The 16423-nt window shown below is 37.7% G+C and overlaps 1 protein-coding gene across 1 annotated transcript; it reads left to right on the forward strand.

Annotated features, from left to right (window-relative positions):
* The first annotated feature begins 2564 nt into the window (after positions 1-2564).
* LOC145777616 (proton-coupled zinc antiporter SLC30A2-like) lies at positions 2565-13860 on the forward strand. The gene is made up of 8 exons (XM_082589047.1): positions 2565-2697; positions 3056-3200; positions 4104-4259; positions 4463-4572; positions 4883-4992; positions 8187-8292; positions 12537-12671; positions 13003-13860. The coding sequence occupies exons 1-8, from the start codon at positions 2565-2567 to the stop codon at positions 13140-13142; spliced, it is 1035 nt and encodes a 344-aa protein (XP_082445173.1). The 3' UTR covers positions 13143-13860.
* The last annotated feature ends 2563 nt before the right edge of the window (positions 13861-16423 follow it).

Genomic DNA, 16423 nt, shown 5'->3' on the forward strand with positions numbered 1-16423 from the left:
CTAACTAAGCAAGGTTGTCAGACTTTGTGTCGTACACGCTCATTTTTATGTAATTCTTGTGTCATTTTCATAATCAGTTTCATGTTTGGGTCGTTTTTCGGCATTTAGAAGAGGGGTGGGGAACCTTTTTAGTATTGCAGGCCACATAAAATGAGAAATAACATAGGTGGGCCACTAAAAAATTCGAAATTTTATTTACAGATAAAAAATGCAGCAAAGTAGACAATGATTTATTTCACTTTCACAGCTAGTGGGATGGCTGAAAGTTTTTATTTTTGGTGAGTTGTGTGATGTCTGCTGACACGGAAGATGTTGCAATTCTTAACTGCATCTCCACGTTTTTATCAGTCAGTCTTGTAGAGCGAAGCCTACTTTTTGTTAGATTCAATTAGGAAAAAACTGCTCGCAACGGTAGGTGCTTCCCAACAGAGACACATATATCAAAGCATGTTTCCGCATGACTGGAAAATCATCAGCATTTATGTAGCGCTGATAAAAGTTGAGCAGTGGAATGTTTTGGTACATCGTTTTCAACGTACCGTCACTCTGGAGCTCTACTATTTCATGTTGGAAGTTACTAGAAACATCAGTTGCAACCACATTGAAAGAAGAGGCAAAAATATCTAACTTCATTTCTTTACTCTATATGTCTAAAAATCTTGCATTAAATGTCTCCATAAGACTGACACATACATGGGCATATTTAGCTGTTGTAGAAGGCTTTTGCTCTTGCAAGGTAGGGAAATGTGCGGTGTTATTGTTTTCAAGTTGTACTTTCCACAGATGTAGTTTAGCTTCAAATGATTTCACTTTTGCAAATAAGGAGCCCAATTTTGACGCGGGCTACATGGAACAGTCACGCGGGCCGCAGGTTCCCCACCCCTGATTTAGAGATACTGTGTAGCCTACTGCATTACCATTTTTGAGGCAATGTTTAACAGAAGATGAGTGGAAAATAAATTGAAATCAAAGGAGTGAAGAATCATATTTGTGCAAAACGACAAAACATTCTGTGAGTAACGTATATCGTTTTAACAAAAACATAATCAGTAGGGCGATTTTTTTGTAACCTAAAAAATTCAAAAAAGTGACTTTAATTTTGCAAAAAAGTAACCGAAAAGTAACTTTATTCAACGGAAACAAGAAAGCGAAAGAAATAACAGCAATTCAACATAAAAAAACACATTTAAATTAGCTTCAATTTGTGCTCAAATTATAGCTGCACATTCAAATTGCACAATGCACATGTAATGTTTTACATCCTCTGGCAGAAAGTTTCTGCCAATCAAACACTTTAGCGTTTAGCTGTTGCAAGGAAAACAAGTGGTTATAAAAAGTTAACACAATTTGTTTCATCGAAAAAATTACTTTACAAGTTTTCGGGAATACACGCGATACGAATAAGCATGGGCTTGTGCAAACCTAAAATCCTTACCATAGTAGAAGATATATTAAAAGTCTTAGCATTAGGCCTACATAGAATGTAAATTTATTTCTACAGTAGCAATGAAAGATAAATAAATAAGGGAATTAGGCAAAAAAGTATGCAAAATAAAGTGACCTAACGAATGAAAAGTAACCTAAAAACACAAAAAGTGACTTTTGGTAACTTCATAACTTCTTAAATATTGACCCCACAACCACGAAATTTTGGTTCTACATGTCTTTCGTTAATTGGTACAACTAAAAAAGTAACTTTAGTGACAAAAAATTGCCTTAATGCGTAGAGAACTAATTTCTCCACCACGTGGCGATACCGATAAAACCATCACAAAGCTTGTGGGATGCAGGAGGTAGGTAGTTTTTTGCATTTATTTAGCAATCAAAAAATTAATGACCAGAAAACAAAACAACTGAAAGCACCAATCAAAAGTGTATTGGATAAATCATTAAAAGCCAAAGCCGATTTTGCAAACGGCGTCACAATAACCTACATCCCGGAGCTTCAGCCGAGGCGGTGAATGCAGTAAATATTTTGGAAGGAAAATAAAAAGAATGAAAAAAACGAATGCTACCCGTGGGCGTAATTTTGCTTATCAGAACTTGAGTGACGGCAGCATAAGCTTCTTTTCTCCAGGTAAGCTTAGTTTATGTTATCGTGACGTTATTCATTGAATTATGATTTGTAAACATGCAATATTTATTTTTCCGTTGTTGATAAACTTATAAGAAATCAATTTTGAATTAAGAGTGATGCTGATAGGCCGAGTTAATTGATAGGTTGAATGTATGAGAAGTTTTTAAGTGCCTCGGCCAACAAAACAACTTGGCTACATAGTTGAGGGCGCAATCAAAGATTTCCAGATGCACCTTTTGATGAAATACTTACAGTACTTCTATGTTTTAGCTTGTTGGCTGGATTTCTCATTCACAATAACTCTATTCTCTTTACGATCAAACCGTACTGATCAAAAAGGTGTTGTAGTTTGCTAATTTTCATTTGTGATTCATGTTGAGCTTCAATAACATTTTGTTGCTAGTTTATCAACACTTAAATACTTCAAATTTCAAACGAAAATGATCAAAGTGAATTATTTTTCTTCCAAGGACTACGAACTGCTGGCATGGATCCGGAACATTGCCACAGTGCATCGCATGAAAAGACAAACCAGGAGCAGCAAAAGAAAAAAACAGCAATCAAAAAACTTTGCATTGCAACCGCACTAAGCGCTCTGTTTATGATCGGAGAAGTTGCAGGTGAGGAAACAAGGAAATAGTATATATTTGTAAGTTAGAATCAGTCCAGAAATCAATCGAAGTTTCGAGAAAAAAGAGAAAAACTCAATCTTTTAACTTTTCATGTTTATGTGCTGAAACAGGCCCATTGTGGATAAAGTGCAATTGATCATATAGCATACAAAAATGTTTCCAAATTTACAGTCCTCTGTCATTTATTTTTTCATGGAAAAATGAAATTTTTGGGCAATGCTCTTTTCAAACCTTAATAAAGCAACGCTCCTGAAAGAACTGTCTAAAAATACTTTTCGACTAATATGCAAAGCATTTGTTTGAATGTCAACGCTCTCTAAACCCTTTCATTATATTTCTTATATAGGAGGTTATTTGGCAAACAGTCTGGCTGTCATGACAGACGCTTGCCACATGCTTGCTGACGTCAGCAGTTTTATCATCAGTATTCTCGCGTTAAAGCTTGCTTCTAAACCGATATCGAAAAGGATGACATTTGGCTGGCACAGGGCAGGTAAATTGAACAGCTCAGTATTCCAGAAAGTGAGAAAGACTGCTGCTAACCTAAACAGTGTAATCTCCATTCCATGATACACTCCGGTATAAAATAGAAGATGGCGTGAAATCGAAGGAAAATAGTTGAAGAATGTAGTATTCAAAATGGCTAAGTTAGGTTTTATTCAAATGGAGTTAGCATTAGAAAAGTTCTTTTGGCGGTCACCTAAACGTTGTTGCAAAATTTTAGCTCACAAACAATGTCGAAGTCCACTTTTGTATATCACAGATTTCACCACACGCAAAATTGTTCGTTTCAAAAGTAACCAAGTTCTGTCTTAAGTTTGAGAACTTAATTTAAAAATTTTGGACTTGCCTTTTAAAATTACACTCTTCATTTGCGCCATAAAAATGGAGTTGTTATGCATAGAAAAGAAAAACTTTTTATATTTTTATAGATTTTCCATGCTTGTTTATGTATAATGTTGCTTTCATATTCTATTTATCAAAAATTAAAATAATTTGTGATAGATGTAGTAGATGTAGAAGACATTTTAAATTGTAGTTTTGATAAGTCTGACTTCGGCATCGTCGTTATTCTCTCACAAACTCAAAAGAAGCTTTTCAAATGGTCTGCAACAAACCAAGTTTGAAAAAACTCCATCTGAAAGGCTGCTTTGTCTAAAATATCTGAAACTGCTATCAACTGCACGTGTATCAAATTGCTCCCATCTGTTTATCTCAAGTGGTGAAGTGGCCAGTGGTTCGTCATTCGTTTTTCTTTGCAACAATAAACGTAAGTTTGACGCTATGCTAAATTAATACAAAAAGACGTAAAAAAGAGCATTCGCAGTTCTCCTTAGAGTTCAGAACCAAAAAAAAAAAAAAATGCGGAACTGTTTTATTTATAGATTTTTTTTGGAAATACTCGGAGCATTACTAAGTGTCATGGTCATATGGATTGTCACGTCTATGCTGGTATATCTTGCAGTAAACCGCCTTGTAACAAGTAACTATGATGTTAATGGGAAGAATATGCTGGTAACTGCAGGTCTGGCGGTCGGGTTCAACGTGCTGTAAGTAATTATTTTGCTAACGTAGTGATACAGTTTTGAAGTTCTTCTATGTCACAAAATATAAATAGTGCTAGAAACGATATAATTATCCTAATGTACACCCAAACTTTTCAGTATTCAAGAAACTACGGTTACCCTAAACTTGTCCTTGATTTGAAAGATTTTTTCTAAACAGAATTAATCTTATTAATTTGCTCATATAGGTTGGGTTTTGTGCTTCACGAACACGGTCATTCTCATGATCATATGCATGGTGGTCACGATCACAGTCATGGCCATCCAGAACGTACCACTTCGGCTACAAAAAAAGACGGTAAAAGCAATGAAACCTGTCAATTCCTTCCTTTGTTTTTTTTTAAATATTTTAACCGTTCTAAAAATAATAAAATTCTACATACGGTTTCATCGTAGGCCACACGGTAGAAGTTTAGAATTTTCAAGCCATTGCTTTAACGCAGGGTTTCTCAACAGGGGTGCTGATGTTACAAAGTTGGAAGGCAAACACTTTAAAAGGGCTTGATGACAACAAAATAATGAAGAATCACTGGTCTGCTTGGTTACGAGCCATACTTAATTTCTTCCTGTGTTTATAAAAGCTATTGTTTATTTAATGTTGTTGCAAGGCTCAAAACAAAGTGGCAACATCAACGTGAGAGCTGCTTTCATTCATGCAATCGGGGATTTGGTGCAAAGCCTCGGCGTCTTTGCTGCTGCTTTGATCATATATTTCAAGGTCAGTTTGTAGTCGCAGCTTGATTGGTTTCTTAGTACTGTTAACGTGTAGCTCAGTGGTTCCCAACCGGGGGGGATTTTGCAATTTTCAGGGGGGAATTTGGTTTTAGAATTGTAAACCTTTTTCAGCCTAGTAAGTTGGCCAAGACCAGAGTTTTAGAGCATTAAGGAAAAGCCCTTGACTACCGATTATTATTTAAGCAACTGTGCAGTGACATGGATGCAAACCATCACGTAGGCCTACTTCGTTTTCATGCAAATACTCGATTGCTTTCAAGAGGAAACATAACCAAGCTAGTGTTTGAGCTCAGAGACAAGCTTAAATTATTTTTTGACCTTTAAATAAAATTGGAATTTGTTTCATTGCTGAATGATGACAAATGGATTAGATTCCTTGCTTATTTGGTTGATATATTTGGTCCAAAACAAAATCTGAAAATGAAAGGGAAAAACACCAATACACGGTTATAGGCTATTCGATTGCCATCTCTGTTTGAAGCAGATTTCGCATCAACATGGGTTGTACCCATGAGCTATTGACATATTGATACCATGTGAATCTACAAACTGCACTGCTTCCATGCTGGCTCAAGGCAAGATGGCGGAGATTAATTGATTTATGTCACTGTCATTAGGAGATTGTCTTAAGGTAGCCTACTAGAAGGCTTTGCTGTCCTGATCGCGGGTGACTACGTTTTGTCTGGCCTCTACCTTTCAACCAGGCTGGCTTGGATGGCCCTTCAAGGAGCAGATGCCAGTACCGCTCAGCATTTAATGATGCTTTAGAACAGCGGTTCTTAAACTGGGGGGCGCGAAAGGTTCACAAAGGGGGCGCGAGCGATGTCAAACTATGTGACTAAACGCATGTGACTAAACGTCGCGTAATGAAAATTTGGGTCGTAATGAAATAGTTTAATTTAGTTTAGTGCCGGTAGGTTGTAGTCTTGCCATGATGTCAATTGACCGCAACCGTCGGTATGAAAATTATGTCGAACGATAAAATATAACCAATCGTAACAATTGATGCATTGTTACGCTATCATTGCTGTAACGTGCTGACCAAAGGTAACCTTACCGTTCGCAGTATGATTTCAAAGTAGCCTAGCAACCTTCCAGAATGGAAGATGACAAGAAATCCCTTTCGTGTTAACGAGGACATTCTTCCCGACGGTTTGCAAGAGGAATTCTTGGAAATAAAGTGTAACTCCACTGCAACAGACGATTATGAAGCAATGCCACTAACTGATTTTTGGGTTAAATATTTGCACATATACAAGGGAGTGGGTAGCGTGGCGATACGCACACTTCTTCCGTTTTCGTCCACTTATCTGTGCGAAAGTGGCAAACTTATTGATTGTGAAGCCGATCTGAGGTGTGCATAATCAGCTACAAAGCCTCGAATTAAACTTTTGGTTTCCGAAAAACAATTACATCCCTCACATTGATGAAAGCTAAGTATAAATTCCTGTAGTCATTACACTTTAATGTTTGGTAATTTTGTAGTTTGGTGGGGCGCAAGTTTGGATGGCACGTCAAAGGGGGGCGCGGCTCAAAAAGTTTAAGAACCCCTGCTTTAGAAGCTTTCACCAGCAAGCTCGATAATTGAAAGAGAAAAGTTAGAAATTAGAATGAACAATTGAACATGTCACCATATTTAAAGAATTATCATCGGTGCCGGTTGTTGACGGCAAAGAACAAGTTCTTCCAGAGTTGGAAAAAGAATTAATTTTGCAATATCTCACAGCATTAAAGCTGGAATTAATTCGATGTTTTCCTGAAATTTATGACGATGAGCTTGATTTATTACCAAATTCATTCACATTGTTAATGGAAAAGCTTCCCGATAAATTGCAGAATGAATTTTTAAAACTCAAGATGGATTCTTGCGCAAGAAACTTATTCAGAGAAAAAAATTAATTACTGGATTTTGGCCATTAATGTGTAATTCCTATCCCAAAGTGGCAGAGAAACCTATTCAAAGTATCCTTCCGTTTGCGTCCACTTATCTATGCAAATCAGGTTTTTCAACTCTTACAGATGAAAACAAAACTTACAGATGAATCTTACAGATGAAAACAAAACAGAGAAGCAGATTAGACGTGGAGAATATAATATTCGTTATGCTCTTTCTAGTAGCCTACTCTTCCACCACTATTCATGAGTTGTCGAAACAAAAAGTCACAAGCATCACACAGACTGTTAAATGCATTGACTCTTCTATTTTGAATGTCGTTGACTCCAGCTCGTGTCCGAGCATTGGTTTCGTCTTCAAATCGATTTTGGCTTTGGATGGTGATGTCGTATGTGGCTTTGGAAGCCCAGTCTATGAGGGAAAAGACGTGGGTAAAAATCACATTGTATGGAGGGTGTCGGACGTGGTTGTTTTAGCTTTTCTAATGCTTTGTTTTTCATGGGCTTTTTGTATCTTGTTTTTTTCGAAAATTTCCGTGCTTTCCCTACTTCTTTTTCTCCAGAGTGATCTGTGACTAGCAAGTTGTTCCCACGAATCTAGATCAATGTTTGCATGGCTGAGGGAGACTTTCAGCTGGTCTTTTTATGTCATTTTTGTCTTTTTCTTTTGATAAAATACTTTTCAGCAACGTTGTTCATTAATTGAATTATTTTATTATGAAAAGGAATATTACAGGCTAAAAAGCTTATTGCTAGTAAAATTATAAAATATTAAAATATTAATTATATAAGATTAAAATATTAATGTAAACGAGTTTTTAACAAACTAAATTTATAGGGGGGGGGGATTTGGATTTGAATATTGACTAAAAGAGTCCACCGGATGAAAAAGGTTGGGAACCACTGGTGTAGCTAATCTTGTTCAGCCTTCGACAGTTTAGTTGTAGCTGACGAATGGACAATATTTTAAGCGGTGTCGTCACTTTTAACAATCGCTTCTCTACTTATCTTCGTCATAAAATATTTGGTTAATTTAAATGAAAAAATAAGCTTATACTATACTCGTAGTTTTACAAGCTTTTTGAAAACTGCGCTAATCGCATACTCTAAACTTAATGGCGTCTATGCGAAAGTGACTTTAATATAATTTCAATTTACTACTGTACTGAAACAAAAACTAGCTCAGCCTACTTTTCGAAAGTTTTGCTGAACTACGTTAGTTATTTTTTGCATGTTGTTCGGCTGCACTATATTTGTTTAGCTCTCATTTCTTGTGGTCCACAGCCAGACTACAAGGTAGCAGACCCGATTTGTACCTTCATCTTTTCCGCTTTAGTTCTCATCACAACTTTTACGATTGTGCGTGACATACTGATCGTCATAATGGAAGGTGACATATTTTAATAACTTGTCTGCTTGTTTGTTTGCTAGCCTACTTAAGCAGCCTAGTGCCTACGTCTAAGTGGCCTGGCAGTGTATGTAGATCACCCTTCGTATTTAAAGATTGCCAAAAATCAGTTGTTTTCTCTGGTGAAGTGCATGGTTTTGAAAATAATTTGTAACTGATTCGTTGCACTTTTAGAATATCTCTATCTTCCTTATGCTTTCCCTCATATTGTTGCATTAAATAATATGGCCTTGATAGAATGTAAATAAATATCTCTCCTACAAACTCCTCCTAAAAAATATCTCACCAGGAAAATTTTCATGAAAAATATCTCCCCAGAAAAAATTCTACCTGAAAAATATCCCTTCAGAAAAAAATTCTTCTCAAGAACATCTCCCAACAATAAAATCTCCTAAAAAATGTCCCCAGAAAAAATCTATCTGAAAAATATCTCCCTAGTAAAAATCTACCATGATAATCGCTCGAGATAAATCCTTTTGATAAATAGTCCTCCAGGTAAACAATTAAAACTACTTAGTGTGGGGATATTTAATGCAAGGGTGGATTTGTTTCTGGAACATTTTGCCTGAGATATTTTTGTGATTACCTGCTTGATGATATGACTTTCCCTCTGTACTTCACCACATTTACAGATAACACTCTCTGTTTGACCACATGCAGCATCTTAGCACCAAACTGACCAATACCGGAAGAGATCATTCATGACTTAATTGAACTCAAATGGAGAGTCCATTCTATCAGTTGACGCAAAGGAGATATACAACAGTAGGCTATAGGCTTCTTGGTCATGCTTTACGGCCAAGCAAAATCGGGACAAATAAAATTAGTCCATCTGATTTCCAGTGTTGCACGCGTCATTGAAATAATTTGACGGCGTCAGCGCGAATTGCCTAAAAACTTGACGGCGTAAAGGACTGCGTAAGCTCTTAAAGAAATTGACGGCGTCAGCGTCAGCGCTAATTTCTAGCGCTATTTTTTTGCCAGCGTCTCATAAAACGGAAATATTTCAACCAAGTTCAGGCTAACAATAGCTATAAATAAAGAGCAGGAATTATGTTTTGAGACTGTATTGTAATTAGCTGCTCAGCCTATATAATTAGTTATTTCCTTGCAGAAAAACAAGCATTTCAAAACGTTTGTCTGACAATCTGCTGCGTTTGGGACGCATATTCAGGGGCGCCGGAGCGATTTTTGACTGGAGGGGCAGGAGTATGAAAAAAGGGCACTTTTGTTGCTGAAAGGCCAATTTTTTTTAAGTTTTAAGATAAGATATAGCGATAATGCTCATCTATCAGCTCATTATCGAGTAATGATACAAGCGTCCGCTATACAAAGAACAATGGCACGGAAGGGCATCATGCTATTTTATAATGATGTAATATAGCTTACTGTGATGGAGAATTTTGTGTCGTGAATATTACTTTGAGGCAAAAATAGAACATTATAATTAGGCTAAAAGCTAATAGCATAAATTGTTATATTGCAAAGTGTGCAGTAGCTTACATGACCTTAATAGGGCACCATTGCCCCCTCTTCCATTCCCATCCACAGAAATTTGAGGGGATGGGGCATCCGCTCCCCTTGCTCCCCCGCCGCTTCCAGCGCCCCTGCGCATATTGTCCTTTCCAAGTGAAAACATGCGTTCCACAGCAGCGCTGGTTAGTATTGGTGTGTTGTATTTCAAAAACAAGTTGAAAACGTTTAGTCGGAAAGGTATCACTGTTCCAAGCGTGCTGTGATAGTTTAGCATGTATAAATCTTTTAACGAGGTCCACTGCACCAACATCGCTCTTTTCAGGTGCATAGAGCTTTTGAAATAAAGTATATTCAACGTCCGCGATGCCATTCATGGATTTTTCGCTTTCAGTCTCTGATCCCTCGTTCTCAATACATGGGTGATCACCATTTGGCGAACTTCTTCCGCTTGTATTCCAGGGCGCCATTCCAACCAACGCAAAAACTGGTAATTCGGATGAGTCGCGCTGGCCAGAATACATTGTGAAACTCTTATTGTGAAACGAGATTTTCCATGAAAACAAAAAATGACGCTTAGCGCTTGACGCTTAAAATCGGCAAAATAGTTGACGGCGCTATCACTTCCGTCAACTGAAAAATAAATTGACGGCGCTAGCCTCAGTGTCAACAAAAAGTTGACGCCGGCAAATGACGCCGTCAAATTGACGGCGTCAACGTACAACACTGCTGATTTCAAAGATGTCAATATCACCAACATATACAAACGCAGAGGTGATCGATCAGAGTGTGGAAACTATCGTGGGATTTTTCTGTGAGCAACTGCGCCAAGATCTTAGCACGTATTTTGAAAAATCGTCTCAAACTGATGCCGGAGAAGATTCTTCCTGAATCTTAAGCGGGCTTCAGGCCATCGCATAGCACCACGGACATGATATTTTTCCTCAGACTATTGCAAGAAAAGTTTAGTGAACAATATCAACCACTGTGCATGGCGTTTATTGACCTCTGTAAGGCCTTCGACCGCGTCTCAAGAGACCTCCTGTGGGATGTAGTTTTTAAATACGGATGTCCTGACAAATTTTATCGTAATCTGCGTCATGTTCATGACGGTATGTTTGCCAGAGTCCAGACTAACAACAACACTTCTGAACCTTTCTTGATTATCTTTAAAGTGAAACATTGCTGTGTAACTGCACCAACTCCTTTTGTAATTTTCATTGTATCTGACTTTGAAATAGTCCACCATGACCTCCTGTCTGGCATTGACGTATCTTACCGCATGGATGGAAAGGTTTTTAATCTTGCTCGCCTCAAAAGTAAATCAAAGATTACAACACGTTGTAACATGGCATTTCAATATGCCGATGATAACTGTGAAACAGCACTGAGTGAAAACTACCTACAGCAGATTTTGAATGTTTTCCATCAAGCATACAAGATACTTGGTCTTAGCGTCAATTTCAACAAGCCTCAAGTTCTCTTTCAACCACTTCTTAAAGATCGTAACAGTGCTCTGTCAGAAATCCATGTCGATGGTACACCTCTAAAGAATGTGAAACACTTTTGCTATTTAAGAAGTGAAATTTCAGATAGCGATCTTCAGGATGAAATACAACATCGTTTAAATGTGCTAGCACTGCTTTTGGAAAACTTCGCTTACGAATATTTGACAATCACAACATACAAAAAGATACAAAGCTCGCTGTCTACAATGCAGTAGTTATCACAACACTACTGTATGCTTCCGAAACTTGGACCACATACCGAAACCATATTACAGCTCTTAAAGATTTCAACAACGCTGTCTGCGCAAAATTCAGAATATTAGCTGAGAAGAGAGAAGACATTTGAGCGTGCTAGAAGAGGCTGAAACAGCAAGCATTGAGTCCCGCATTGTTTAAAATCAACTCAGATGGTGCGGGCATGTAGTGCGAATGCCAAATCAGTGTCTACACAAGCAATTGCTTTACTCCGAATTGGTTAAAGGTCAACGTTTAGTGGGTGGATAAACGAAGCGGTATATATGGACTCACTGAAGAGTAATCTTAGAAAGTGCGATACCAATTACACAAACTAGAAGGAAACCGCAAAGGATAGGCTGCTTTGGAGATCTGCCACTCTGTTTTTTTTTTGTTTTTTTTTTTATATCTTTATCCTGCATTGCAGGAAAGCGGACTTGAGCGGTATGCATCGATGTACGCCTTCCGACGTACACCTGACCCACGCTGCAGCCGACGGCAATGTCTGTTTCCGGTTGTCTACTCTACTGACTTAAATTTGGTACTACCCATGGAGGTGTTGCCAAGGTTGAGAAGAGCAGATCTCAATGGTTAAAGAAAAAAGAATACAAACAATAAAACGACGATTACACCCACAACCAACTCTCCCAAAGGATCTTAAATGTACCAAATGTAACCGAACTTTTAAAGGCACGATTGGACAAATTAACCATTTAAGAACTCATCGTTAGCGTCCTTTTTTTGCCAAAACCTTCATACTCGAAGGCGAGGGATTACCATCACTTAGCAATGCTTCATACAACGACGCACTACATCATGCTCGCTAAAGCAATTATCAGAGACTGCGAGAAGATCTTTTGCAACTCGTGTCACTGTATTTTTTGATCTTTGTTGTTGCGTTGCTCAAATTCTCACGGTGGATACATGTCAGATATAGAACCATGTTTATTCAAAAATAATTCTCCTCTGAGTGGTGAAAGAATACGAAAAGTTACTGTATTATTTGTGCAGGATCACCTGTTGGTGTCAATTACAACGACGTATTAAACAAGCTGCTTGAAATCGATGGGGTGGCTGCGGTTCACGACTTGCGACTATGGTCATTAACAATCAACCACACCGTTATGACAGCTCACTTAGTTATCGGTAAAGTATTTTCATTCATATTTGCCAATTCATCAAAGACACAAATATTTAAGTATAATTTTACTACCTGCTGTGGCAACAGTAGGCATTAAATTCATTGCATTACGTACAATGGAGCACTTTATCATTTGTTGTTAGAAAATGCTAGATTTAATATTTGAATTGACTTACAACCCAGATAAGAAAAAGAGCGTCAAAGTATAGCGCTTCTGGAGCGTACGAGCTTCAATAGAACAATGTTAAATGTTAAAATAAACTCGTTGTGCATCAACAAAAATAAATGAAGAGCTTTGAATAATCATCAGCTTGTCACAAAACTAAATTGTTTCAGGTAAAGATAACAACCCAAGCAAAACGTTAAAACAAGCTAGAAAACAACTGAATACTTTGTATGACTTCCATTCTTTGACCTTGCAAGTAGAACATCATTCAAACAGCATGGACACGTGTAAGAAATGTAAAAATGCCTAGCCGTAGCCATATACGTATAGCTCATTGAATATTTGTCTACATCGTCCCGCTTTTGCTGACGGATTGTTGGAATTTTTCTTTTCGGACTGAGAAATCTTCATCGACAGCCTAATCCTGGCAGTTTCGTGCAAGTGGACTCCGTAGCCTAGATGCTTAGGCTTTGAACAACCGATGGACCGGTCACCGAGATTGACAGAGTAAAGTTTCCGCTTATTGATTGTTGGCTGTGAAATATTCCATCTACTGTGTGCCGCTAAATGAAGAGTAGTCGATATGCGCTGCTCAAGCGCACTCATGGAGAGTTGAACAAGCGTTGCATGATCTTGCTGTTCGTTCAGAAGGTACGGCGCTTATCCACCGGACTGACTAATCACACAAAGATTCTGCTTCTTTTTTTTATTATGACGACGGGAGTATTTCAATGATTTATTTCTTTGACAGAGTTCTGAGTGGCGTCCTTGTTAACCATAGAAATACGAGTACATATCGAACGAAGGGAGACTTTCGACAAGTGTGTTTCTATGTTTTTTTCGTTTTTATTCTTTTTTAAGTCGTGCAGTCTCTTGTTATTACAAATGTGGCGCTACTCACCTTCTACCAACCGGGTTTTCTCGGCAAACGAAGACATAGAAAGTTTAAAGTTTTTAGTTCGCTGAAGTCGAATGTTTTGCTGCAAAGATGTATTGTTATAACGATGCAGTGGAATGAAGATTTGTTAATAAACCCGATTTGATTCACAAGCGAAGTTTATTTAAAGTATTCAGGGTGTCTGGAGTCATCCCATACAGCCTGTAGACTCCATTCATCCTATGAGTTACAGGGAAAACATGCAAGCGTATAAGCTAGGTTGATTAAAGGGTAATTTCAAGGGTGTTAAGTGAGTATTGAACTGGTCCAAATGCCATCTTCTGTCAAAATATCATATCGACAAGAGAATACTTTTTACTTACGTGCTTTCTCACTATGTTACAAAGCTTCACACCGTGCTGCAGCCAGAGCGTAAAATAACTAGGTCTTTGTGCAAAATAGGCTGACGATTGGTTATTCACATTTCAAGGTTTTGATTCAAAATACAAGCAATTGAGACTTGACAGCATAATTTTTAATTATTGCTTTTCAGAGAGTGGTTACGATCCCAACAGTTGACTTACATCATTGAAAACAGCATGAATTAATGGACACTTGCACCAGAAGCAACAATTTTTAAATTTTTGTTTTAAACACTTGCTCTTTGTTTTTGCTTGCTTTTTCAGATTAGTAGCAGTGACGATCGGTGAGGGAAAGCAAGGAAAGCAGTGCTTACCTGAGCGAAAACTATGCAAAATATAATGACTGAATTCTAGGTTTAACTTCTTATTATTTTTATCAAGTCTATTTTAACTTGAAAATTACTGTATTCGTGACTAGAATTACTCGTAACGCTTGTGAGTAGTCTAAGTCCTCACCAAACCGCATGTCTTGCCTATAAATGCCAATTAGCGCAAACGCCTTTGTCAGAAACCATCACTGAAGCTCCAGGGAAATCAACTTTCAAAATTGCTTACCCTACATTGAAAAACGCCTTCGTTTTATCCAATCCTCAATCGTTTTGCAAAACGACACCAGCTGCTTAGCCAATCAGATGTGTTATCTGGTGTTATGGTTAAAGTTGCTTTCCCAGTGACGTCATGCGTATCTCATAGCGGCTTCTTTTGGTTTCAGGCGAAAGGAATACAGCCTCTACGCATGAGTGATTTTCGGGCTTGTAACTATAGGCTACTGAGTACGCTGAAAATAAAGCTGGTTCTCTTACCAAAAAAAACATAGATTCTACAATAAAACATGCAATTCCAAAGGGTACATTAACCAACCAGTACTGAAACAGCACAAGTGTTTTTTAAATTCTTTGGGTCAATAGACTGACATCACAAGTTCAGAGCAAACATACTTGTGTTCTTCAAGAATGGACTAGCTTAATTTATAGGCTAATTATTTGCTCTTTACTAGTGCGCCAGTCCAATGCATGTCGTAAATGCTTACAGATGACATTGACAATAAGTTTTTGTGCTCAGTCTAAAAAAGCAGCCAACATTCTAGACTAGTCCCAGTTTGATTGATTGAATCTTTATCCTCGGACTGGGAAAGTCCGAAGATTTTGTTTTGAAAATGCTCTCAGAGCGCACCAAATTGGAAGTGTTTTTCAAAAGTTTCTGGGGGAGGCCCCCAGACCCCCCGCTGGAAGTCTTGCCTTCGGCAACACGCTTTCGGGCTTCACCCGACGGTTACGCCCCTCGTGCCTACTACCTTGCTGCAGCATATTTCCAAGTTGCTTTCCCAATGGTTTAAGCCACCGAACGTCACTGATTAGTAGTGAACAGTCGAGCATAAGGAACGAGCTTAGGCTACTTTGTAGGCCAGTCAGGTGTGTGAATAAAGCTAACTTTGCTTAAAGAGAGACAGCAATTAGTACATCAATACCGTGGATAAAAATTCTGATGGCCTGAGACTATATATATACCTGGGCTGGGAGTAAGATCCCGTGTCCATAACTTATTTGTTAAACGTTCTACTAGTTGTTTAAAAAATGTTTTGGTTAACCATCTCGATAGAGGTGTTACTTTTTTCACCCATAACAAAGAAACCTAGCAACCAATAGGCATTTAAGATGATAAAATGAAACACATTGCAAACGTTTTAGACTATAGCCTCCCTCCAGTCCTTTGCAAGCCTTTAAAAAACTAATTTACATTAAATGCGTAATGCTAGATAAAATATTGTACGGTATTGCGCAGAAAAACGGTTCAAGCTTTAAAAAAAACTGCTTTGCATTTTCTCAAATACGAAAAAATAGACAAAACTTTACACTTCCAAACAGAAAACACACTTTAAAAAAACTAAGTTGTATTGCTCAAAAAAAAAGAATTACAATGAAAAAATTACTGATGAAGATGGCTGAAAGCACAGTAGATGATTATTTAAAGTAGTGTTAACAAATACTTCGATATAATCACTAAGTAGCCTCAACAAACCTCACAATCGTTTGTTTTAGTGTAGGCTATGAAATGAATGGTGCGTATATGCAAGTTGACCTATACAACACAAATAGCTTAGAAATCTTTTTATACATTTTGTGCTTTGAGGTTTGATTATAAGACCGCGATAAAGAGTATAAAGGGCTTACGAGGATAACTGGTTGATACAGTGTGCATTGTGCAATTGATATCTTTCACAGTTTTTAGTTATTGGAGGTTTGGTAGATTTACAAATCTAGACTGATGTTGGCAAGAGATTAGCAAAATACA

This window comes from Aplidium turbinatum, chromosome 9 (genome assembly GCF_918807975.1).
Source record: "Aplidium turbinatum chromosome 9, kaAplTurb1.1, whole genome shotgun sequence".
NCBI classification, from domain to species: Eukaryota; Metazoa; Chordata; class Ascidiacea; order Aplousobranchia; family Polyclinidae; genus Aplidium; species Aplidium turbinatum.

Excerpts from the sequence above, each read along its gene's own strand:
- LOC145777616 (XM_082589047.1), top strand. The coding sequence starts at position 2,565 with ATGGATCCGGAACATTGCCACAGTGCATCGCATGAAAAGACAAACCAG. Across the intron at positions 2,698-3,055 it reads TATGATCGGAGAAGTTGCAG|GAGGTTATTTGGCAAACAGT; the intron begins GTGAGGAAACAA and ends TTTCTTATATAG. Across the intron at positions 12,672-13,002 it reads GACAGCTCACTTAGTTATCG|GTAAAGATAACAACCCAAGC; the intron begins GTAAAGTATTTT and ends AAATTGTTTCAG.